The sequence below is a fragment of the Anolis sagrei genome, chromosome 5 (genome assembly GCF_037176765.1).
Source record: "Anolis sagrei isolate rAnoSag1 chromosome 5, rAnoSag1.mat, whole genome shotgun sequence".
NCBI lineage: Eukaryota > Metazoa > Chordata > Lepidosauria > Squamata > Dactyloidae > Anolis > Anolis sagrei.
In genome coordinates this window covers 196805224-196832552 of record NC_090025.1, presented here as the reverse complement: position 1 = coordinate 196832552, position 27329 = coordinate 196805224, and the positions used below count along the sequence as shown (strand labels likewise).

Below are 27329 nucleotides of genomic sequence, written 5' to 3'. Positions count from 1 at the left end.
AGTTTTGATTTATTAAAATATTCTCATCCAAACCCAAGTCACAAAAGTGGAGGCATTACTTTTCATTCAACCCTCGTAAGAGCATAAATTGTTATTGGGAAGTCCTGTTGCTAAAAGATGGCTTTGATGAGGTTAAGGGGGAAAGTGTTTCATAGTTCTGCCTTGGTCCAACTTTATAACCCATGTCCACATCGAGATGTAAAATTCCTCGGCAAGGGGCAGATTGTCCCGATAGACATTAAAAGCCCTCTCCCAATGTTTTTATGCATGTTGCAGAACTTCAATGCCATAAGGAAATGCCTCCATGTTCTAGCAGAGATGGGGCTGCCAGCTTCCTGGAGTGAAGATGAAGCTGATCACCCCCCCCCCCCCCCCCAATAAGGGATAGTGGCTTATAGTTCTGCCAAGGGCAAGGGCACCAGATTGCACAGTAGGGTTTAAAGTCTTGGTCACATTGCCAAGGCACTAACAACAAGGACCCCACGAGGCTTTTGGGAAACGGATGGTTCTTGGGACTTCTGCCCTTCGTGAGAGTTGTAGTTTCCCAAGGACCAAGCTGTGGATTCCTAGCAGATCAACTCGGAGTCCATCTGCTAACCTTTTCAAAGACAAAAAGAACTTTCTGCTGCTTGTTTTGGACTGCAGGACACATCTATTTCCACGAACTTTCTCAAAGAAACATTAGACTCTGAGTTTTCAAATAAAGATCAATTCTTTTCTCAGTTCTTGTGGGTTTTTTCGGGCTATATGGCCATGTTCTAGAGGCATTTCTCCTGACGTTTTGCCTGCATCTATGGCAAGCATCCTCAGAGGTGAGTGACCTCAGAGGTGAGTGACCTCACCTTTGAGGATGCTTGCCATAGATGCAGGCGAAACGTCAGGAGAAATGCCTCTAGAACATGGCCATATAGCCCGAAAAAACCCACAAGAACTGAGTGATTCCAGCCATGAAAGCCTTCGACAATCAATTCTTTTATTAAATATTTGGGATGTGGGATGGGGACAGGATCTTTCTGTATGAATTATGTACTGATGATATATGTATGAAATATTACTTGCCCTTCTGCCTTTCCCCTTGCCTTTTGCCCTAGAAAAATTGCGACCAGGGATTGCTTAATGCCTGAGGGAGGGCTGCAATCCCCCCTCGAAACTAGCCTGATCATCCAACATGTTTGCATGGACAATAACAAGTTGAAATATCCTTTGTTTGCTTTCTGAGTTCGTCTGGCAGACAAGGAAGTTTCTTTGGACATTTTGATTTAATTACAAAGGGACGAGGCCGGCCCCAGGGGTCCCCTCGCCCTGGCTCTGTTTGCTTCTTTCTCAAGACCCATCGAGAGACACACCTCATCAGATCAGGAATCACAAAAACACCTATTTACTTAGAACTAACAATGGGACCAGTTCTGACAATGGGTCAGAACTGACCACGGAACAACAGACTGGTTCAAGATTGGGAAAGGCGTCGGGCAAGGCTGCATCCTCTCACCCAACCTTTTCAACTTGTATGCAGAACACATCATGCGAGGATGTGCGGGGCTTGAGGAATGCAAGGCTGGGGTGGAAATGGCTGGAAGAAACACCAACAACCTCAGATATGCAGATGACACCACTCTGATGGCCAAAAGCGAGGAGGAGCTGAGGAGCCTTCTAATCAAGGTGAAAGAAGAAAGCGCAAAAGCCGGGTTGCAGCTTAACGTCAAAAAAACCAAGATTATGGCAACAAGAATGATTGACAACTGGGAAATGGAGGGAGAAAATGTGGAGACCATGACAGACTTTGTATTTCTAGGCGCAAAGATGACTGCAGATGCAGACTGTGGCCAGGAAATCAGGAGACGCTTTCTTCTTGGGAGGAGAACAATGTCCAGTCTCGATAAAATAATGAAGAGTAGAGACATCAGACTGGCAACCAAGATCCATTGCCTAGTCCAAGCCATGGTATTTCCTGTAGTCAACTACGGAGGTGAGAGCTGGACCTTCGGGAAGGCTGAGCGAAGGAAGAGAGATGCTTTTGAGCTGTGGTGTTGGAGGAAAGTGCTGAGAGTGCCTTGGACTGCGAGAAGATCCAACCAGTCCATCCTCCAGGGAATAAAGCCCGGCTGCTCATTGGAAGGAAGGAGACTAGAGACAAAGTGGAAGTCCTTTGGCCACATCATGAGGAGACAGCAAAGCCTAGAGAAGGGAATGATGCTGGGGAAAGTGGAAGGCAAAAGGAAGAGGGGCCGACCAAGGGCAAGATGGATGGATGGCATCCTTGAAGTGACTGGACTGACCTTGAAGGAGCTGGGGGTGGTGACGGCCGACAGGGAGCTCTGGCGTGGGCTGGTCCATGAGGTCACGAAGAGTCGGAGACGACTGAACGAATCAACAGCAACAACAAACAATGGGACCTGGAGTTACTACTTGACTTTAGGAGGGGGTCATTGGCAGAAAAAATGAAATGCAAAGATACAGAATGGGTGACAATGCCTGGCTCGAGAGCAGTACATGTGAAAAAGATCTTGGAGTCCTCGTGGACAACAAGTTAAACATGAGCCAACAATGTGATGAGGCAGCAAAAAAAGCCAATGGGATTTTGGCCTGCATCAAGAGGAGCATAGTGTCTAGATCTAAGGAAGTAATGCTACCCCTCTATTCTGCTTTGGTTAGACCACATCTGGAATACTGTGTCCAATTCTGGGCACCACAATTCAAGAGAGATATTGACAAGCTGGAATGTGTCCAGAGGAGGGCGACTAAAATGATCAAGGGTCTGGAGAACAAGCCCTATGAGGAGTGGCTTAGGGAACTGGGCATGTTTAGCCTGAAGAAAAGAAGGCTGAGTGGAGATATGATAGCCATGTATAAATATGTGAGAGGAAGCCACAGGGAGGAGGGAGCAAGCTTGTTTTCTGCTTCCTTGGAGACTAGGACGCGGAACAATGGCTTCAAACTACAAGAGAGGAGATTCCATCTGAACATTAGGAAGAACTTCCTGACTGTGAGAGCCGTTCAGCAGTGGAACTCTCTGCCCCAGAGGGAGTGTGGTGGAGGCTCCTTCTTTGGAAGCTTTTAAGCAGAGGCTGGATGGCCATCTGTCAGGGGTGATTTGAATGCAATATTCCTGCTTCTTGGCAGAATGGGGTTGGACTGGATGGCCCAGGAGGTCTCTTCCAACTCTTTGATTCTATGATTCTATGATTCTATGACTGTGATTTCCTCTGCCAAGGTTTCCTTCACAACAAACATCCTTCCCAGCCTGATCTTTTTACCTTATCTGATCCTGGAAGGGGAAAACCTGAATCAAATGATTATCCCTAATCACTGATCCATCACAAGAACAAAAAAAAAAAAAAACTAGTCTCCTTGGTTGGCTGATCCCTCAGGCACAGGACAGTGGAATGTCATCATCCTCTTTGGACACGTTGTCCCTCTTCTGTCCCGCCTCCTTCTCCCTGATTTGCTAAGGAGCCGAAGAGGGAGGGAGTTTTGAAACTTTCAAACCTGTATTTTGTAGGGCTGGGCGGTTTCGTTCGTTAATTTTGTAATTCGTTATTAATTCGTATTTAAATTAGCTTACAATCCGATATTGAGCCATGCAGGAGCAATTAAAAATCGAAACAAATTTTTCAATTTATCTCGTAATTGTTTCGTAATTGTTTCGAAATTGTTTCGAAATTGTTTAGAAATTGTTTCGAAATTGTTTCGTAATTGTTTCCATATGTCTGGTGCAAGTTTTAGGGTTGTTGTTTGTTTTATCAGTGATAAAAAATAAATTATCGCACCAACAGTCAAAAACAGAGGGAGAGGGAAGCTTCAGAAGTTCCTCCTGTCCCATTTGGAGGGGTTTTTTTTAGCATATTGTGCAATCGCGTCCGCCATTAATGAATCGATTCGTAATTGTTTCGTAATTGTTTCGTAATTGTTTCATAATTTATGAAATTTCGTATATTTCGAACTTTTTTAAAGAAAAATTTCGGAATTCTTTTAAAAAACGAAACGCAAAAAACCCCTAAAAACGAATCGAGTTTAGAAACAATTTTTTCCGTGGTTACCCAGCCCTAGATTTTGCTATAAATATTAGGGCTGGGCGGTTTCGTTTCGTTAATTCGTAATTCGTTAATAATTCGTTATTTTTTTCAATTACAAAACGATAACGAACCATTCTGGAGCAATTTTTTTAAAAAACGAATTTTTAAACACGTTTTGTAAATGCTTCGTATTTCGTTATTGTATTCGTTTCGTTATTGTTCTGAGGTCGTTTCGTTATTATTTCCGTATGTCTGGGGCAAGTTTTTTGTTTAATTAGTGAAAAAAAATTATAATATCACACCAACAGTCAACAACAGAGGGAGAGGGAAGCTTCAGAAGGTTTTGGAGGTTTTTTAGCATATTTCGCGGTCGCGTCCGCCATTAACGAATCGATTCGTTATTGTTTCGGAAATCGATTCGTTAATGTTTTGTAATTTTTTTCACATTTACGAAATTTCGTAAATACCGAACTTTTTTAAGGGAAAATTTTGTAATTATTTTAAATATCGAAACAAAAAAAAAACCCCCCAAATACAAATCGATTTTAGAAACAAATTTTTCCGTTGTTACCCAGGCCTAATAAATATGCCTCTGATCAATGTATTGGTATGCTTGCATGTGAATGATCACTGCAATTGCATCCGCTTCAGCTGAATCGCTCATTAAACCTCGATGCCTCTTCTTCGCCTTGGCAAGAGTCTCGTTTCAATTATTAACATCAATAAAATTGCTGGAATCAGGCTTTTTCTGACGGCTCGCCAAGGACAAGGGACTCTCTTTGGTGCGGTCCTAGGAGTCTCTTCTACCGGGGAGACTCTCCCAAATTCAGGCTCGATATCAAAGATACACAAGTCCAGTCTGGAATGAGGACATTTTTAGAGAGACGGATCCAGCGTTTTAAATAATGGACCGAGTCTAGCAGCGCCTTAAATGCTTTATTGATTCAGCACAACCTTCTGCTGTGTCCAGATCCCTTCTCTGGATGTCAGACGGATAAAGACCTTGTTCGACTGTCAACTCCCGTGGTTCTCTAGCTGAAGTGGTGTCAAACTGCATTCATTCCACAGTGTAGATGCCCCCTCCTGGGTGTCAAGAGTAGGCCGGGCTGAATGGCTGCTTTCACAATATGCAAATGTAGTTCATCGGCACGTTGCATGGTTGAGAACCCCACACCTCATAATCTGAAGGACAACAACAACAACAACAAAAGTTGGGTACAGTTCCATTGTAGAGTGAATTCAATTCGATGCTACTTTCACTGTCCTGGCTCAATGCTATGGAACTGTGGGAGTTGTAGTTTGGCAAGGCCCCAACCAGGCCCGTAGCCAGGATTTCGTTTCGGGGGGGGGGGGGGCTGAATTTTTTTCAGGGTGGGTTCGGGGGGCTGAGTTTCGGGGGGGGGGGGGGGCTGAGTCTGAGTGAAAGAGGGTCTACCCTAGCAAACCTTTTGTATCATTACCCCAATACCCCCATGCATATGGGATATATTGAGTATGGTGATCAGATCATGATATGAATAAACATAACAGTTTAAATAATGCACCAGTAACGCCTTTTCGCAGACCACCATGAGAATTTCGGGGGGGGGGGGGCTGAAGCCCCTCAAGCACCCCCCCCCCCCGGCTACATGCCTGGCCCCAACGCTCCTGGGCAAAGAAGGCCTGAGACATGGTAAAACTACAACTCCCACAACCCCATCGTATTGAGCCATGGCAGTTAAACTGGAGTTAAACTGGTTTATGTGCTTCAGTGGCCATTTTTTTTTTGGCTTTTTGTGCAACAGCGAACCATGTAAGATAAGAACGGAGAACATAAAGGCTAGTGGAGAAGATTTAGCATGATCAAAATCATCTTGTGAGTGTAGCTTGTTGTCAACCTTTGCAGCCCAAAAGACAGTTGCATCTGTCAAGTAGGAAATTTAGGTACCACTTATGTGGGGAGGCTAATTTAACTAATTTATGAGGCCATAAAAATCTCCAGCAAGCATGCAAAGTGTTGAGGTTCAGCCTGATCTGTGTGAACCTGATTCTCTGATAGTATTTCCAACTGAGCAAACCACTGAACATGTAGTTTTCCCTGACAATGTGGAAACTGGTGTTGATGCTGAGGTCAGCGGCAGGGAAAATGAAACTGAACAGCCAGATGAAAATGTTTTGGAATCCAGCCGTGATAGCTCTCCACCTGGGTTTTTTAATGAGGATCGAAGGGAACAGATAACGAGAGACAGGAGTGATTCACAGTTCCTACGAAGGTCAAATAGATTACAGGAGAGACAGGCTCAGGCTTCAAAGTCAAGGGGCGTTTCAAGGAATAGTTTCTTTGGTTTAAGGGGCCGCCTGCAACGTTTGAGACTGCGGCTGTGCCTTGGCAGAATTCCTGAGTTCCATGGCTGGTAATCCCAGAGGCTTCTAGTTTTCAAGTTCATGGTTAGCGAGAGGCTAACAGGTTCCTGGTTCTTGTATTGTGGTTTTTGGAATTTTGCTCAAGTTCAGAGATTTTCCTGACTGCTGTGTTTCTATTGTGGCTTTTTGACTTTGCATTTAACTTTCTTTTGTAACCAATTTTTCATCAATAAACAAGGATTGTTTTTTCCTACAGTCCAGTGTGGTGGATTTAATCTTATGGTCTCGTTTCTTGATCTGGGATGCAACACAAAGAATGAGGAAGTACTTCATCCGTGTCACAAATGGACGGTGAAGCAACAGCTCCCCTAGCGGCCAGGATACCCTCATGAAAAGCTGGATTGTTAAATAGCCTCTGAGTTTCTGTCTATATACGTTGTGTGTCAATGCATATGTACATTGTAATCCGCCCTGAGTCCCCTGCGGGGTGAGAAGGGTGAAATATAAATACTGCAAATAAATCAATTATTATTACGCCCCACCATAATACTACTTACAACGGTCTTCTGCCAAATAAACACAGCTGCCCACTCTTTGGTTATTTTTCGGTTGTCCAGAACCCCAACGCAAGTAGTTCACCGGTGACATATCGGACCATACCCATTTTTCTGCCTGTGGAAAAAGGCAAAAGGACCACCTCGGATTTAAATGGTGTATTTTAATATTGAGACCAATGTTTTTAATGTTTATGTACGCGCATATGGATTCTTGTCCCGGCATTGAATGTTTGCCATATATATGCTGTGGTTAAATAAATAAAATAAATAAATCTCCATCTTTTAGGTGAAGATCTCAATGGATGAAAGCTATCCTTGTCATCTCACATATATCTGAGCCCCCCCCCCCCCCCCTCCAACCGGAGGTTGAGAAGGGCGGGGTAGAAATTTTGTAAATAAAAGATTACATAAATATTTTTAAAATGTAATGTTCCTTTGTGGGATTAACATAACTCAAAAACCACTGGACAAATTGACACCAAATTTGGACACAAGACACCTAACAGTCCAGCGAGTATCCATCACCCCTAAAACACACACAAACACACACACACCCAAACCCCCAGAGGAACAGACTTAAAAACCCAAAAAATACACCAGAGAGATAAAAGAGAGACATTGACAAGCTGGAATGTGTCCAGAGGAGGGCAATTAAAATGATCAAGGGTCTGGAGAACAAATCCTATGAGGAGCGGCTTAAGGAGCTGGGCATGTTTAGCCTGAAGAAGAGAAGGCTGAGAGGAGATATGATAGCCATGTATAAATATGTGAGAGGAAGCCACAGGGAGGAGGGAGCAAGCTTCCTTTCTGCTTCCCTGGAGACTAGGACGCAATGGAACAATGGCTTCAAACTACAAGAGAGGAGATTCCATCTGAACATGAGGAAGAACTTCCTGACTGTGAGAGCCATTCAGCAGTGGAACTCTCTGCCCCGGAGGGAGTGTGGTGGAGGATCCTTCTTTGGAAGCTTTTAAACAGAGGCTGGATGGCCATTTGTCAGGGGTGATTTGAATGCAATATTCCTGCTTCTTGGCAGAATGGGGTTGGACTGGATGATGGCCCAGGAGGTCTCTTCCAACTCTTTGATTCTATGATTCTATGATTCTATATACAAACACACTCATATACATATACACATGTACACCTTCATACGCACACACGTATATATATGCACAAACACACACATATATACACACACATACATATACATACACACATATATACATATACGCATGCACACACAAATATACATATACACACATATACATATACACATACACACATAGCATACATATATACATATACATATATACATATACACACAAATATTCACAGAAATATTCATATAGACAAGAGCACATATATACACTATTCATGTACACATATAAACACACAAATATATACACCCACACACATATGCAAACACACATATATACACAAATATATACACACACATAAACTGTTGAGGCTCAGTGTCTTGGCAGTGAAACTACTACCGGTTGTAGGAGAAGGAGGAGTGATGCTGAGTCAGAGCTGGATCAGCATCAGCTGAAGCGTATTCGAAATATTATTTTGGCACCTAGCGACACGGAAGATTTTGCAGGGTTTGGACCCGAGGATTTGGAAGAATGGGATTACGGGGGAGTAAAGCGTGTTGCCAGTGAGTCTGATAGTGATGAAGACACTATGAGTAAAAGGCTTAAAGATACAGCTGACAATTCCAGTTCAGATGAACTGGAAGCCAGTAATGAGGAAATGGAGGAGGAATTGGACTGGACTCGGGTTAGGGAAATTCAGGACATATGTACACGTCTAGTGATGAATTTGAGGGATTCCAAGACACATGGCAGGCAGGTACATCTTGGCAGGATCCTGGTTTGGATCAGCGCTGGCAGAAATGGCAGAGTAACGAGCCAGCCGCTGAAGGAAATGACCCAGATGCTAGTGATGAGGATCAATCTAGCGATAACGATTGCTAATAAAATGGGGGTTCTGGGATGTTTAGCTTTGCAGAGGACAAAGCGTTGAATCAGGTGTCTTGTTCTGCCTAACCTCCATTTGGGTCCTGGGAATCCAGCTATCTTGTCTTCGTGTACCTTGACTTCGGATTGGACTTCGTAAGTGACTTCACCTTGCCCCTGATTTTTGGAACGTCTCTGGACCACATCATCTGCCTGCCGGACTTTGTTTGTTGCCTGTCTTCGTTACCGACCAAGGACTGTTTTGACTCCGCTTTTGCCACTGTTTGTTTTTGCTCCAGCTTTCCTTTTTCCTGAGACTGAGTCCTGGGATAATCCGGTTTATCTCTGTTTTGTTTACCTGCACAAAGGTCCTTTTGTTTTGCTAAGTAGCACTGCTGGTTAAGTGCTGCTAGCTTGTTAAAGACTCATTAAAGACTTTTGTTAACCCTTTATCTGCTGTGTTTGGCAATCTTTGGGGCCTGAATCACAACATAAACACACACACACACAAAACACATATACACAGACTGGGCCACAGCAACGCGTGGCAGGGGACAGCACACACACAGACACACACACACATATATGCAAACACACATATATACACAAATATATACACACACATAAACACATACACACACAAAACACATATACACAGACTGGGCCACAGCAACGTGTGGCAGGGGATGGCTAGTAAATAAATAAATAAATAAAAATATATCTCCCAGAAGGGCTTCTGCTGTGACAAACTCATCTTGCCCAACACTTTGAATATAGAATAATAAAATCCTAGAGTTGAAGAGACTTCAGGGCCAACTGATCCATTCCCATTCTGCCTGGTGGGAAGACACCATCCAAGACATCCCAACTTACGTTCCCCCAGTTTCTCCTTTAAAAAAAACCCCAGAGAAAGAGACTTCACTGGACTCCGTGGCAATCTCTGTTACACTAAAGTTAGAAGGGACTCCTGAAGGCCATCTGGTCCAACCCCCTTCTGCAACATAGGAATCGCACCCCTGACAGATGCCATCCAGCCTCTGCTTCAAAATCTCCAAGAAGGACACTCCACTGGACTCTGAGGCAGAAGGGTATTCCACTGCTAAACAGCTCTTACTGTCAGGAACTTAGTAATTTCTAAGTTTTAGATCAGTGGTTCTCAACCTGGGGGTCGGGACCCCTGGGGGGGTCGCGAGGGGGTTTCAGAGGGGTCACCAAAGACCATCAGAAAGCACAGCACTTTCTGTTGGTCATGGGGGTTCTGTGTGGGAAGTTTCACCCAATTCTATAATTGGTGCAGTTCATAATTCTCTAATTGTAGGTGAACTATAAATCCCAGCAACTACAACACCCGGATGTCAAAGTCTATTTTCCCCAAACTCTATCAGTGTTCATATTTGGGCATATTGAGTATTCATGCCAAGTTTGGTCCAGATCCATCATTGTTTTGAGTCCACAGTGCTCTCTGGATTTAAGTGAACAACAACTCCAAAACTCAAGGCCAATGCCCACCAAACCCTTCCAGCATTTTCTGTTGGTCATGGGAGTTTGGTTCAGTTCCATCATTAGTGGGGTTCAGAATGCTCTTAGATTGTAGGTTGACTATAAATCCCAGCAACTACAACTCCCAAATGACAAAATCAACCTCCTCCCCAACCCCACCAGTATTCAAATTTGGGTGTATCGGGTATTTTTTAAATGTGCATTGTGGTTTTGTTTATGTTTATGCTATTTGTGTATGAGATTTATTTTAATTGCTTTGCTTTGTATTGTGATTGTTATTACTTGTATTGATGTATTGTGGGCTCGGCCTCATGTAAGCCACACCAAGTCCCTTGGGGAGATGGTAGCGGGGTATAAATAATGTTTTATTATTATTATATCATTTATGCCAAATGTGGCCCAGTGAATGAAAATACAACTTTCATATCAGATATTTACATTGCGATTCATAACCGTAGCAAAATTACAGTTATGAAGTAGCAAAGAAAATAATGTTATGGTTGGGGGTCACCACAATGTGAGGAACTGTATTAAGGGGTCACAGCAATTTGAAGGTTGAGAACCAGTGCTCTAGAGGTCTACCTCTGAGGATGCTTGCCATAGAAGCAGGCGAAATGTCAGGAGAGAGTGCCTCTAGAACATAGCCATATAGCCCCAAGAAAACCTACAATAACCCAGGAACCTAGTAATTTCTAAGTTTTAGGTGGAAGCTCTTTTCCTTTCATTTGCACCCATTGGATCCTAGTCTCCAAAGTAGGAGAAAACATGGCTCTCACATCCCCTTCTCTCAGCCTTCTATTCTGCAAGCTAAACATATTTAGATCTGTAAGTTGTGTCTCATAGGGCTTGGGTTCCAAACTTTGAGAAGAATAATTTCCTTCAAAGTGTTGGATCACATGGAATCCTTTCCTTCCTTCTCCTGCTTCCAGCCATTTTCCTTCCTCCTCCACCCCCTAAACCCTACGTACACAGATCTGTCCCTTGGAGAGAAGACAGCCAGGATCCACACACTCACCCCGTTGGGGTCAGAGAGTCCTATCCACATGTTGCCAAGCCGACTGTTTTTGTCCAGAAGGAATCGGCTCAGCATCCGCCCCTCCGGCTCAGAGAGAATAGAGACGAGGTGGCTCTTTGGGTGGTACGATTGGCAGGCAATCTGGACGAGATCAAGAGAAAAGGGTCTTACTTGGGATGTGCTGCCAAATGGAATTAAAACTCAGCAAACAGTCAATCAACAGGAGACTACAGCTGGGACCCTGCAGCGGTTCAGCCTGCACTGGTTGCATTGCCTGAGGTTTCCGTGCCTAATGACCAAGATCCTACTCTCATAGCCACATTTCGTTCCTTTGATGTAGATACCACTGACTCAAAAATATCTGTATCCCCTGAGGAGAATTTGTTCAAGTGTATAACTTTGTAAGTACTTAAATGTGTTGTAACTTATGATATTTAATGATACAGATGTTCTATATGTATGCTACTGGAGTAAAACATTGATTTCGCAGCTTGGGTGTGACCCTGGACTCATTGTTGAGCCTGGACCCCCAGGTTTCAGCGGTGACCAGGGGAGCATTTGCACAGCTCAGGCTCGTGCGCCAGCTGCGCCCGTATCTCGGGAAGTCTGCCTTGGCCACGGTGGTACACGCTCTGGTCACATCCCGCCTTGACTACTGCAACGCTCTCTACGTGGGGCTGCCCTTGAAGACGGCCCGGAAGCTTCAGCTGGTTCAGTGCGCGGCAGCCATGTTACTAACTGGAGCAGGATGCAGGGAGCACACAACGCCCTTGTTGTCCCAGCTCCACTGGCTGCCGATTTGCTACCGGGCCCAATTTAAGGTGCTGGTTTTGGCCTACAAAGCCCTAAACGGCTCCGGCCCAAAATACCTTTCGGACCGCATCTTGGCCTATGAGCCCACGAGGACCTTGAGATCGTCTGGGGAGGCCCTTCTCTCGATCCCGCCTGCCTCACAGGCACGTCTGGCGGGGACGAGAGAGAGGGCCTTCTCGGTGGTGGCCCCCCGGCTGTGGAACACTCTCCCTGCAGACATCAGACAGGCGCCCTCCCTTATGTCCTTCCGAAAAAGCCTTAAGACATGGCTGTTCGAGAAGGCATTTAATTAAGTGCTATAATAATGTGGTAAAGATGACTGGAATGGAACAAGGAATATGAGATTGGTTACGATTCTACTATGAGACGAAGGGGATTATTTAGTGTAATCTTTATAATTGTTGTATTGCTAATATGTTGTTTTGTAATTGTCTTTTTGTAAATTGCCTTTTTATATGTTGTACACCGCCATGAGTCGCCCTAAGGGCTGAGAATGGCGGTTAACAAATGCACCAAATAAATAAATAAATAAATTTCTACATTAATTTCAGTCCACCAGAGGAAGGCCTGAGGTAGGCTGAAACCGGTCATGGACAGCTAAAGATTTGCACCATATTGTTTGTTGTCGCTGTGAGGTTAACAGTGCAGCATGTGTATATACTGTTGTTGAATTATATTATTGTTTATGTTATACAAGTGGTATTTTTGTTGTATGCAAGATCCTACAGACCCACAGGGGTCTGGAAATGGGGATTTTGGACTGGAGAGTGTTGCTATCCATGATGAAGATTCTGGGATGGTCAAGCCTGCATTAGATGTGCCAGTACAGACAGAGAAAGAGGCTGATAGTCTTGTGTTAGGTTTCCCAAGGGAGTCAAGGTCATAATGTGAAAAGAATGTTTTAATTGGAGATCCAGGGGAGTCCTCTTTCAATAGAGTCAGGTCTGTCGACAAAGGCATCTGGCCGGGGAGAAGCGCTGCTCTCAGAGATTAATTGACAAGAGGGCTCCTCCCGAGTCTTCTCAAGGGAAAAGGCATGGGTTTTGTTTTGTTTTGTTTTACTATATATGAGAGCAACTGAAATTGTGTCTTCAGAAGAAATAACATTTGGTTATCTTTGAAGACTTCTCGGAAGCTTCAAATGGTCCAACGCTCGACAGGAGTGACGCTCAGGGAGCATACAACCCCCTTGTTGTGCCAGCTCCACTGGCTGCCAGTTTGCTACCGGGCACAATTCAAAGTGCTGGCTTTAGCCTATAAAGCCCTAAACGGTTCTGGCCTGACTTACCTGTCCGAACGCATCTCCTCCTATGAACCAGTTAGGACATTAAGATCATCTGGGAAGGCCCTGCTCTCAATCCCACCTGCATCACAGGCACGCCTGGCGGGGACGAGAGACAGGGCCTTCTCAGTGGTGGCCCCTCAACTGTGGAACGCCCTTCCTACAGATATACAGAAATGCCCTCCTTATTGGCATTTTGGAGTTGTTTGAACAGGCATTCGATTAAGCAGTATAACTGAACATAGGAACACGGAATAATGAATGATGAGATTGGATTCTGATTCTGCTGATGAGATGCGAATGATTTGTTATATTGATGTTTAATTGTTATTATGCTATTGTTTTAATTGTCCCAATTGTTTTGTAATGTTTAGTAGGGCTGGGCGGTTTCATTCGTTAATTTCGTAATTCGTTATTAATTCGTTATTTTTTTGATAACGAAGCGATATTGAACCATTCAGGAGCAACTAAAAATCGAAACGAATTTTTCAATTCGTTTCGTAATTGTTTCGTAATTGTTTCGAAATCGTTTCGAAATTGTTTCGTTATTATTTCCGCATGTCTGGTGCAAGTTTTATAGTTGTTGTTTGTTTAATCAGTGAAAAAAATATATATATAATTATCACACCAACAGTCAACAACAGAGGGAGAGGGAAGCTTCAGAAGTTCCCCCGGTCCCATTTGGAGGTTTTTTTAGCGTATTGCGCGGTTGCGTCCGCCATTAACGAATAGATTCGTAATTGTTTCGTAATTTCCGAAATTTCGTAAATATCGAACTTTTTTAAAGAAAAAAATCGGAATTCTTTTAAAAATCGAAACGCAAAAACCCCCTAAAAACGAATTGAGTTTAGAAACAAATTTTTCCGTGGTTGCCCAGCCCTAATGTTTAGCATTGAATTTTGCTGTTGTTAACCGCTTTGAGTCACCTAAGGGCTGAGAAAAGCAGAATATAAATGAAGTAAATAAATAAATAAATTGGTGTAAAGAGCAATTCATGTCTCGTGCCTTGGATTTACATCCATGCGGATATTCCTGTAAGTTTTCATGGTTTGGATTTAATGCTCAAGTTTTGTTTCTATATTTTCATGTGTCCTTGGTTTTGTTGTCCTGGATTATTTTGAAATAACAAACTCTTGTTACCTTTGAATCTTGTCATGGTTTTATAGTTGTTATTTTTAATGTGTTATCGTAATTATGAACTATGATATTTTACTGATTGTATGTTTTTATGGTTGTAAACCAGGCTGAGTCCCTCTAAGAGGTGAGAAGCTCGGGGAGAAGCATCTGAGGGGGCCCTGCTCTCGACTCCACCGCTTTCTCAAGCAAGGCTGGTGGGGACGAGGAGCAGGGCCTTCTCAGTGGTGGCCCCCCACCTGTGGAACTCACTCCCAGTGGATATCAGGGCATCGACATCACTCCTGTCCTTTAGGAGAAAGACAAAGACGTGGTTGTGGGACCAGGCCTTCGGGCAGTCTGCTAACTAGATAGGACAACCAGGCAATTAGGACCGGCAGGACTGATATATGTGGATTGATAAATGTGGAAGAAAACTCTGAACCATGAGATAGCGAACACTGACTGGCAAGAAGGAAGAAGCGGTTGTATCGGTTTGTATGAAATTTTACTGGTTTTATTGGTTTTAACGGGTTTAGATGCAATGTATTGTTGTTGTTGTTGTTTGCTAATTTGTTATTTTGTTTTATTGCTTATTATTGTGTATTATGTATGCTATGGGCATCGAATTGTGCCTTGGATGTGTAAGCCGCCCTGAGTCCCCTTCGGGGTGAGAAGGGCGGGGTAAAAGTAAACCAAATAAATAAATAAATAAATAAATATAGAAAACTTTGAAATAAATAAATAAATTTTAGACATTCTTGATTCCTGAACTTGATGTTTGGATGCTTGTTTTCCATGTTTAAGTGACTCTTTTGTGGACAATACTCTATACTACTTTTGATCATTTTTCTATCCTTTTGTTGAAGCTATTTTTATTCTTCAATAAACTGCTTGCTTATACAGAACTCTGGTGTGTGACGTTGGTTCAGAATGGCTTTCCCAACCCTGGTGTGTGACAAACCCTGTGTCTCGTACCACTTGAAGTGTCCAGGCTCAATGCTACAGAATCATCACTCTTTGGCTGAGAAGGCTGAAGGCTTTAAAAAACTACAACTCTCAGGACCCCATAGCATTGAGGCGTGGCAATTCAAGCGGTGTCAAACCACATTAGTTCTATAATGTAGGTGCACCCTTTGTCTTAAATCTTCTTCTTCTCTGAAATCTTTCCAAATTGTGGAGAAGGCTCTTGAGGATTGATGTCATCTGCTAAGGATGTAAATGTGGTGTCAAACTGCATTAATTCTACAGTGTAGATGCTCCTATAGATCCGCAATGTGAGGTAAGGTCTGCAATGTGAGGTTTTTGAGGAAGGTGTTGATCTCAGTCTCTTCTGAGAGTCCTTTGTTGGGAAGTTCTGTGGGGCTCCCAGAGAAGGCCTTTTTGGTGGCTGATCTCCAACCTGCAAAAAGGCCTTCTCCAAGGGTCCATCCCTTCATTATCTGTTGAAGGTCTTCTATTCCAGGAGGTGCTCTTTCCTCTTTTTCTTTCCCATAATCCCCAGGGGGAACCATCTTACCTCTGCTTGGCTCCATGAGAGTTTTGTTTTGAAGACCCCATAACATGAGTTACCGAAGATCAGCCAGCCACTCGGGCAAGTTTTTGCCTGAACACCTAAGATGGTGAAGGATAAGTCAGGGTTATAGTTAATGGCTCAACTGGAAGACTTCAAGTCTGGACTATGAAAGCAAGATAACACTGTTCTACAATTTTTCAGTTTTTCTCAGTTACGGAAACGAAATGTGCCATTTCTTAATAAATTTAACATGCTGAATTCAAATATAATAATTAAATGTGTTAATTGGCTCTGGTTTTTATGCAACAGCTATTTCAATTTTCTCCACAATAGGTAATTCGTTAATATTATGATAATGCGCCTAACCTTACTGCATGTATATAAACCGCGAATATTTACTAAATTTTAGTCAAAATATATTGCCAATAGTTTATACATGAGAAATATTTATTTAATTAGTCTATTGTTTATGTTTGTGCAGCAAGAAACTCTATGAGTAGGCCTAATGCAGTTGAAAAGTCTGAAAGTTTAAATGTCGCTTTAATCGTGACTTTAGTTTCTATCCTGTTTGCTTCTCTTGACTTTTCTTTTGTATTCAAGGATTGTCTCTTACAAGGCTCCAGCAGTAGTCTGACAGCATTGACGGAGTCCATTGGCCTTGATCTCTTTTTTCCATAGGGCTTTATTTACACACGTGTGAGGCATAACTACAGTAAAAAGAACCATGTCAAATGATGTTTAAGGATACTGTATCAGTCTTCAACTGACTGACCCTCACCGTTCAAAAGTCTGGCTTTATAGAGGGCTTTCTGGCTTTTGCACACGGCACTCATACTGCATCATCAAACTTTCTAGAGTATTCTAGAATCTTCCATAGTGTAAATCACAACATGCATTTTTTCAACCATACGTGATCACGTGATTGCTTATATCATAAAAACTAGAGCCAATATACATTTTTAAATGTCATTTTCATTTTCAGCACCCCAAAATCATAAAAGAACAACTATTTTCAGGCCCGCAACGTTTTCTCCGTTGAGCAGTGTAATTGGAGCTCCAGTAGTTGCTGAAAAGCAAACAATTAGTGTCTTTCAAGTGCCCTGCAATGGGTCAATACAGCAACTGCCAAAGAGGAGCTATCAGACCAGCAGAATCCCTCAAAAGGATAGCCATCCCCAGGCAGTGTGGCTGAGACAAGGAAAAGAGGACAATGAAGCACACATGTATCGGATTGCAACTGTAAATTCCATCTGTTATCATCAACTGATCCGGCTAACTATCCCTACACCTCAACATCCCTGAAGATGTTTAGAAAAGAAAAGAAAGCAAAGAGCTATCTGGCTACTCTAAATGAATTCAAGTCTCCAGGGTCAGATGAACTACATCCAAGAGTATTAAAGGAACTAACAGTAGTCATTTCAGAACTGAACCCAAGGGTTCCTACTCATCCTGGAAAGAAGTGACTATTTGGGGGGCATAATGAGGGTTCTATCTTGGGTCTTAAAGGGCTGTCCAACATATGCATTGGCCAACTTACCGGGCAATGGCCCGTTGCAGTGGGGGCACTCTCCCACCAGCCATGATGGTGGCAGGGGGCTTCTTCTTCCCAGAAACCCCCTGTACGATGGGAATTTTCCCTGCTAGTTGGCCAAGGCTGGCCTCCTCCTTCGCACAGCAGCCCTTATAGGACTGCTCTGGGTACTTGCAGGCATTGATCCTTGGAATAAATGTTATTACTATCGATGCTGTGAATATATTGGACTGAAAGCAGTGCTGGGCTTGGTAGAACTTTTGACCGAAGTTATGGTTTGCTGTCCATTTGTTCTGCTGCTCAGTTTTGGGGCTTATTCCAACTCTGTATTTTACTTAGAAGAGACAGTAGGGCTGACAGTAGGGTAGCATGACTTCCCTAGATCTAGACACTATGCTCCTATTGATGCAAGCCAATGGGATTTTGGCCTGCATCAATAGGAGCATAGTGTCTAGATCTAGGGAAGTCATGCGACTCCTCTATTCTGCTTTGGTTAGACCACACCTGGAATATTGTGTCCAATTCTGGGCACCACAATTCAAGAGAGATATTGACAAGCTGGAATGTGTCTAGAGGAGGGCGACTAAAATGATCAAGGGTCTGGAGATCAAGCCCTATGAGGAGCGGCTTAAGGAGCTGGGCATGTTTAGCCTGAAGAAGAGAAGGCTGAGAGGAGATATGATGAGGGCCATGTATAAATATGTGAGAGGAAGTCGTAGGGAGGAGGGAGCAAGCTTGCTTTATGCTTCCCTGGAGACTAGGAGGCGGAACAATGGCTTCAAACTACAAGAGAGGAGATTCCATCTGAACATGAGGAAGAACTTCCTGACTGTGAGAGCCATTCAGCAGTGGAACTCTCTGCCCCGGAGTGTGGTGGAGGCTCCTTCTTTGGAAGCTTTTAAACAGGGGCTGGATGGCCATCTGTCAGGGGTGATTTGAATGCAATATTCCTGCTTCTTGGCAGAATGGGGTTGGACTGGATGGCCCAGGAGGTCTCTTCCAACTCTTTGATTCTATGATTCTATGATTCTATGACAGTTCAGTCTTACCCAACACCAGTAGGGCTGTACTTCAGCTCCCAGGAGCCCTAACTCTTAGGCCTAAACCAAAGGTGTGAAACTCGTTTTCATTACAGGTCACATCAGGCTTATGGTTGCTTTCAAAGTGATGAAGGGATGATGGAAATCCATAATACATATATTGGAAAATATATATTGGATGTAACCATATTAGAAATAGGAATTAGAAAATATATATGAAATCACAGAGGGATATGTATGCATGAACTTTACTTCACTTGGGAAAATATTCTCTTCTTAAAAGTTGCAAACTAGAGGCCAGAAATAGGCCAAGGTCTAGGAAAGGAATGTCTAAGGCTTCTGGCAAATATCAAGAGACCCTTCCATTTGGTACCAAGCAGGGCTTATCATAAGATTAATGAGCCTTGCTATCAAGAGGCTTCTTCAGGAGGGATTTATCTTAAGATGGATGGAAGTCCTTGCTATCAGTAGCTGGGTGCAGACACTCTGGCGCTATGGGGTACAGGATGGTCCGCTAATAAGCAGCTCTTTAGATAAATGTGCTTAATGGAAGATCAAAGTTAAAATATGCTATTGAAGTCAATTAAAAAGTAAAATTTTGTGACATACATTGTGATGCTTGTATGATGCATGCATATTATTTTAAAGGGTATATAAACCAAGGCAATTCTTTTGTTCAGCACTCTGTTTCCTGGAATACCAGCAGGGTCCATATCCAGTTGGCACCAACCGAGAATAAACCATGCTTTTACGGACCTCAGGAACTCTCTTTTGTCTCTTTTCCTCAAACCTTCTCCTCGCCATTTCAAAAGGACTGTTGAATCCATGGATGGAGAATCCATGGAGACAGCGGGCCAATTATAATTATTTAACACGGTGTTGAGTAATCTTTACTTTTTAAGCAGTTTGGGTCCCCAGAAATTATTGAACCACAAGTCCCATCACTTTTCATTATCTGCCATGTGGACTGGAAATAATGGGAATTACAACCCAACACCCCTTGTGGTACTGAGGCTGGGAAAAGATTAAAAGACTGAAATGTTAGACCTCATAGCCAGCAGCCTTGTATCTATTCTACATTCAAATGTAGGATAGATACATTCAAATGAACATAACAAATGGAAGTTTTCCAGATGTTACTCTATCAAAACTCCCGTCAGCTCTAGTAATGATATCTAATGATGAAGGCTACTGGAGTTGTAGTCTAGCAACTGAAGGATTTCTGCCATTTCCCACACCCCTATAAGATACACCGAAAATAGCAGACTGGGAGTATGTTCAGTATTTTTTTTTTCTGGCTAGATTCTTAGGAAGCCAATAGAAACTTACTGTGCATTAAAAAGCTGGTGGTGTGGAGACCCAAAAGGCATAGGTAGAAGCGGGAGAACAATCCACATCTGTACTAAGAAAGGGAGGAAGAAAGGATGGGAGGGAGGAAGAGGAAGGGAGAGACAACAAGAAGGAGAAATATCAGTTAAGTGGAGAGTTTTCTTTAAAATTATTCATCAAAAGCAAATCTCAAATGGCCATCAGCCTTGGACACAATCCTGTCGCTTTGGGTGAGTCTACATTCACTTCGGAGCCAACACTAGTAGTTTTCATGATGCACTACAACTTCCAATAAGAACCTCGATCTTTTGCCCCTTAGCCTGTAGCAGGCCCGTAGCCAGGATTTCGTTTCGGGGGGGGGGGGGGGGGGGCTAAAAAATTTTCAGGGGGGGTTTCGGGGGGGGGGCTGAGTTTCGGGGGGGCTGAGTCTGAGTGAAAGAGGGTCTAGCCTAGCAAACCTTTTGTATCATTACCCCAATACCCCCATACATATGGGATATATTGAGAATGGTGATCAAATCATGATATTAATAAACATAACAGTTTAAATAATGCACCAGTAAGGCCTTTTCGCGAACCACCATGAGAATTTCGGGGGGGGCTGAAGCCCGCCGAGCCCCCCCCCCCCCCCCGGCTACATGCCTGGCCTGTAGTTACTCTGCAGTAAGCAAAGTTGGGGGATATTATGGAATGTCTACAAAACTAAGTACTTTGGCCACATCATGAGGAGACAGCAAAGCCTAGAGAAGACAATTATGTTGGGGAAAGTGGAAGGCAAAAGGAAGAGGGGCTGACCAAGGGCAAGATGGATGGATGGCATCCTTGAAGTGACTGGACTGACCTTGAAGGAGCTGGGGGTGGTGACGGCCGACAGGGAGCTCTGGCGGGGGCTGGTCCATGAGGTCACGAAGAGTCAGAGACGACTGAACGAATGAACAACAACAACAACAAAACTAAGTTCGTGACCCCATGGACAGTTGGATCAGGCTCATTTCAGCTCACATTGTCCACATGTACACACTGCCATCATCACCCTTTTAGTGAGCTAATCAGCTGGAAATGAGATGGACCATCATTGTGTCACTCCTTGGTCATGAGGTTAATGGGCCAAATGTGATCTGAATTGGACCATCTGCACACTGATGCAGATGAGTGCTTCTGAGAGCCATCATATATAAATATATAAGACATTGGTTCTCAACCTGGGGTCCCCAGATGTTTTTGGCCTACAACTCCCAGAAATCCCAGCTAGTTTACCAGCTGTTAGGATTTCTGGGAGTTGTAGGCCAAAAACATCTGGGGCCCCCAGGATGAGAACCACTGATATAAGATATTATAAATATTTATCATCATGGTTGATCCAGTGCCACCTTAGTGCCCCAGATTCATCCCAAATTACATGGGCAGTGCAGACACAGTCTTAATCTCTAACAGAGTATCACCATTAAATCAATAGTCAGGTGGGAAGTCAACACATAGCTATGATTCCTTAGGGCTTATCTGTTTTCTATCCAACTGCCTTTCTTTGTGCCATTTTCCCCTTCCAAATTACTCTATAGATGTCTTGCTACAGTTCTTCTCCAGAATGACTGGAGGACTCAAAGAGTTCTCCACTGTGGAGTTCACTTACGTCATTGTCCATCCCATGGTTCCCACTTGGCGCATCTGAAGTGGCAGCAGCCTTTCCTCCTTCTCTCCAGGAGAGAGATCCTTCTAGGTCTTTTATGGACCTAAGTAGTCAAGAAAGACTAAGACTTAATGGCAACCAGCAATTCCAACAACTAATTGAAAGACCAACCCTGATGTTTTATCTTGGAAAGTAGACCTCCTAAGCAGTGACCAAGAAACCAAGAAGTACAAACATAATGGCATCATGAACAGAACATTATATTCTTCAGTTTGAACAATTGGCCTAATGAGGCATAGGGACATTTAATGCATGGAGGATTTGATGCCATTCATTTCAGAAATGGGAAGTAGGCAGAAATCTATATACCTCGTAATTTGGAAGAGAAAAGTGTGGTGCAAAGAGAGGCAATTGGTGGAAATCTATTGAGTAGATAAGAATCATGGAATTAATTGGAACCATCCATGAATTGATTCCCATGACAGTTGATTCATTGGGGATAGTCTGGGCATGATTAAGGTTGTGTCACTGAATCTAGGGCAAATCTGGATCATAAAGATGGCCTGGATCAGTGTACTATGACAGTGTCCAGATGGTCCACTTCGGCTAAGACCTCATTGGCTCCACTGGTGTTGTGACTCAGCTGGAATCTCAGAGTGATAGTGTCAATGATTTTGATGGGGATGATGGGATTCAGACTCACAGTCAGGTGCAAAGCAATGATGGCCCTGTGTTAGACGAAGAAGACCAGGAACAGGGGGCAGAAATTGAGTTGTTTCCCACAGCAAGGGATGATGCTGTTGAAAGTGAAACTACTGAGAGCCAGGTGCATGATTCAGGAAGGGAGGACGGTTCTCAGCCAGATAGTTCTTAGTCAGATAATGAGGGAAAGAGCACTAACGAGGGAATTGACCTTGTTGAAGCCGGAGGTTTAGATCGAGCCAATCGGTTGGAATTTATGGTTCAAAGGAGTGTCAGGATCGCTAGCAGGTGAGAGAGGGAGGCTCGGGGCCATAGGAATGCCTTTGTGTTGTCCAAAGAGTATTAAACAGGCTGTTTGAATGTGCCTCAGTGTCAGAGCAACTTCCCGCTTCAACCAGGAGACTTTGGATTTATCTTGCAGCTTTCATGTTCATGTTTTAGGACTTTGCTGTTTGCTTATGGGACTTTGCCTTGCCTGTGTCTTCATGGATCTTGTTTGCCTATGTTACCTTGGATTGATCTTTTGAAATATATACTTTTGCCTTTTTGAACTTTCTACCTTTTCTTTAATAAACCATAAAGATTACTGCTGGTGTGTTCTTTGGTGTCTTAAGTAAGGTGATTTTACTCAGGTGCAACAACTGGCCTCATCCCCAAGTCCTCATGACTCTGTCCCCACTTCCTCTCTGGCCAAGGAACATTCTGTGACATTGACATGAGAGTGACCCAGCTCACTAATTAGTCAATAAAGCCAGAGGAATGCCACATTATGGAAAGGAAAAAAAAATATGATTCCCAGTGATAGGGCAATAATCATGAAACTAGACAAATCGAAGTTAAAAATGTACCCCCTCTGTATTTAGAAATGAGCTTCTATTAAGGGTCCATCTTGTCTGGAACATTTGTGGTTAGCACCTACCGAACAGAAGCTTTCCGAAGCTCTAGGTGCTCTCACTGCCTATTACAGGGAAAACCAGCTGATCCTCAACCCATCTAAAACACAGACATGTGCCTTTCATCTCAAGAACAGACAAGCATCCCGAGCTCTGAAGATCACCTGGGAAGGAATCCCACGGGAGCATTGCAGCACACCCAAGTACCTGGGAGTCACTCTGGACCGTGCTCTTACCTACAAGAAGCACTGCCTGAACATCAAACAAAAAGTGGGTGCTAGAAACAACATCATACGAAAGCTGACTGGCACAACCTGGGGATCACAACCAGACACAGTGAAGACATCTGCCCTTGCGCTGTGCTACTCTGCTGCTGAGTATGCATGCCCAGTGTGGAACACATCTCACCACACTAAAACAGTGGATGTGGCTCTTAATGAGACATGCCGCATTATCACGGGGTGTCTGCGCCCTACACCACTGGAGAAATTACACTGCTTAGCCGGCATTGCACCACCTGACATCCGCCGGGAAGTAGCAGCCAATAGTGAAAGGACCAAGCCAGAGACATCTCCAGCTCATCCCTTGTTTGGGTATCAGCCAGCACATCAATGACTTAAATCAAGAAATAGTTTTCTAAGATCTACAGAGACACTCGCCGGAACACCTCAGCAAGTGAGAGTCCAAAAGTGGCAGGCTGAAACCCAGAACCTTCAACCAATGGCTGATATCAGATGAGAGACTCCCCCCTGGGCACACAGAGGACTGGGCGACTTGGAAGGCGCTGAACAGACTGCGCTCTGGCACCATGAGAGCCAACCTTCAGAAATGGGGCTACAAAGTGGAATCCTCGACATGTGAGTGTGGAGAAGAGCAAATCACTGACCACCTGCTGCAATGCAACCTGAGCCCTGCCACATGCACCATGGCGGACCTTCTTGCAGCAACACCAGAAGCACTCCAAGTGGCCAGATACTGGTCAAAGGACATTTAATCAACTACCAAACTCACAATTTTCGTATTTTGTCTGTTTTATTTGCTTTGTTCTGTTAGAAATGTAATATAATCAACTGGTTGCACTGACACGATGAATATATAAATAAATACCTAAGAAACATGTCCAATCAACAGCTTTCACAAAACAGTTAAGGCAGAAGGCTAAAACGTTGACAAAGTATCTATTATGATATATGGGGGAAAGAGCTATTTGGGTCTTGTACTTTCCATTGTCAAGAAATCATGTGATTTAAAGAAGTCAGTTAGTGAATGTGCTAAATAAGGAATTAGAGAAGTTAGTTAGTCAATGTGCTAAATAAGGAATTAAGCCTAGGTGGTAGTTTGTAGTTGGATAACTTTTGTTGCAGTGACAAAGAGTCTTGTCTATATAATGTGCGTCTGAGAGGCATTGGCACGGCAGCCTCTTGAAAGTACCAAGACCTGCGTGTTTGGTATGGCTGGCCATCTCATCATGATTACGACTAAACAAACCTTGTTTTTGTACTTCTCCTGAGACTGGGTGTTTGTCTTTCTGCCTCTTGTGACTGGATCCAATGCAGGGACCCTCAATTGGGGGTCCCTAACACCAGATGTTGGGAGTACACATCAGGAGACATCTTCCCATCATCTTTATGCGATGGTTATGGGCTCCTACAGAGCTCTGGGAGACGAAATTATGAACCTGATGGAAGGACATTTGGCCCAATGCAAGCATTCAGTTCTGAATTTGGGGAGGCTTCATAGCTCAGGGCTAGAGCATAAAATTATAGAATCATAGAGGTGGAAGTGACCCCAAGAGCCATCTAGTCCAACCCCCTTCAGTTATGAAGGAACACAGAATCAAAGCACCTCCAACAGATGGCCATCCAGCCTGTGCTTCAAATCTTCAGACTCTCCACCAGACTTCCTGCAGAAGCATATTCCATTGCCAAACAATTCTTACGAAGTTCTTCCTGGTGTTTAGGTGGAATGTTTTTTCCTGCACCTTGAATTCATTGCACTGTGCCCTAGTCTTCACAGCAACAGAAAACAAGCTTAATATCTCCTCAAGGTGGTATTCTTTCAGATATTTAAACATAGCTTTCATGTCTCCTTCTCTCAGCCTTCTCTTCTCCAAGCTAAACCTATCCAGCTCCCTCAGCTGCTCCTGAGATGGATTCATGGTTTCTTGACCTTTGGCCATTTTGGTTGCCTTCCTCTGGACCCATTCCCTCTTGTCCATCTCCTTCTTGGACATCTTTGCTCAGAATTTGATGCAGGGTTCCATGTGAATTCTGACCAAAACAGAAGACAGTAGGATTAGCACCCCCTTGACATAAACACTATATTCCTATGGATGCAGCTTAGAATCACATTGGCTTTTGGAGCTGCTGCATCACACCTTTAACTCCTGTTCAGATTGTGGTCTCCTAAGACTCCCAGATCCCTTTCACTTGGGTTGCTTCCAAGCCAGGTGTCATCCATCATATAACTCACAATTTCATTTTTTTCCTGTCTAAGTGGAGTACCTTCCATTTCTCCCTGTTGTTTTGTTAGACCAAACCAGACACTGACCTAGAGTTGCATTTTTTTTTCAAATGAAAATCACCAATGGGAGACCATCTGCTGCTGGGATGATGATGGGTTTTTATTGTTTTTATTGTGTGCCATTGCGCTTGGGGGCTATTATTGTTAATGAAGGAGGGATGGACTTGGCATCCCCCCCCCCCCCAGGGATTGCTTCTTGCCCTCCTATAGGAAACTGGAACTCTCAAAAACCCAAAACGCTGTAAATAACTCAAAATAAGTTTTATTGATCACAGAGTTATTTCTTAAAGCAATGAGCTGGAAACTTTAGAGGGGTGAAGGAAAATATATGTTACAGTCTCAATTAGTCCTGGGTCCAAGGGGTTTGAAGCTGAGAAGCCTCACCAAGTTTCCTCTTTCCTCAATGGCTGTGAATGCCGGAGCAAACCACAACCAGTTCAGATGGCCTATGTTTTGAAGACTCAGGATCTTCCTTTGGTGCCAAAAAAACCGGTTTGCAGGTGCTTGGGTCTCCTCAATGTTTTCCAGGATGATCTGGACATAAAGCATGAGTCCCAAGGGTAAAAAACCTCAGAACTGGTGCTAAGAGGTAACTTAAATCAGGCTCTTTTAGAATCAAGTCTCTTACTCATGTCCATCTGGTACAAACTCTGATGGCAGAATGAAAAAGAAACGAAGCACTCCCCTCCTGCAGGAAGAGGTGGAGCCAAACAGTACTGATTGACATCTATAAGTAACCAATCCATACAACTATACATAAGCAGGGTAAAAGGGGCAGGATTAAGCATGATACAACAGTTTAAATCTTGCAACTAACAGTTCTATACCTAGGTGGCGCCACTTGCGCCGTCACATATTGCTTCTATTGTGGTTTTATGCTGTTTTGACGTTTAAATTGTATTTTGTTGTTATGTGTACTGACTTGTTGTAAATCGCATTGAGTTGCCGATAAGGCTGAGAAAGGCGGCATACAAGTATAGTAAATAAATAAATAAACAATAAAAGAGACTTCCACCCAGAACAAGTGCTTCCTCTTTCTTTTTTGCTTACATCGTGAAGCCCAATTGATTCCTTGTGGTGCTGGTTTATGGGATTTCTCAGGGCTGCCTTTCTTCCCCACACTGGGTGACCCCAACTTTAGTGACAACACTTATGTGTATCTGTCCGAACGGATCTCCCTCTACGTCCCACCTCGGAGTCTAAGATCCTCTGGGGAAGCCCTGCTCTCGACCCTGCCTCTATGACAAGTGAGGTTGGTGGGGACGAGGAGCAGGGCCTTCTCGGTGGTGGCCCCTCACCTGTGGAACTCACTCCCCAGGGAGATTAGATCAGCAACTTCCCTTCTTTCATTTAGGAAAAAGTTGAAAACCTGGATAAGGGACCAGGCATTTGGACATTCTGGCAACTAAAGAAAGACTTGATGACGAGCTAGAATTTGACGAGACGGAATGGATTTACGGAACTCCGAACGCTGAGCTCAGGATTAGTTTACTATTGTGTTATTGTATTGTTTTGTATTGATGATTTTAATTTTAATTTGTAACTGTTTAATTGCTTTTATATATGTATGT

The 27329-nt window shown here is 43.5% G+C and overlaps 1 protein-coding gene across 1 annotated transcript; it reads right to left on the bottom strand.

Moving 5' to 3' along the window:
• Positions 1-5133: 5133 nt before the first annotated feature.
• On the bottom strand, positions 5134-25468 carry LOC137097143 (C-type lectin mannose-binding isoform-like). Its single transcript, XM_067468525.1, has 8 exons — positions 25356-25468; positions 22218-22368; positions 21644-21726; positions 20014-20081; positions 16117-16211; positions 11386-11530; positions 6914-7024; positions 5134-5195 (listed from the first exon to the last, which is right to left on the bottom strand). The coding sequence occupies exons 1-8, from the start codon at positions 25466-25468 to the stop codon at positions 5134-5136; spliced, it is 828 nt and encodes a 275-aa protein (XP_067324626.1).
• Between the last annotated feature and the right edge of the window lie 1861 nt (positions 25469-27329).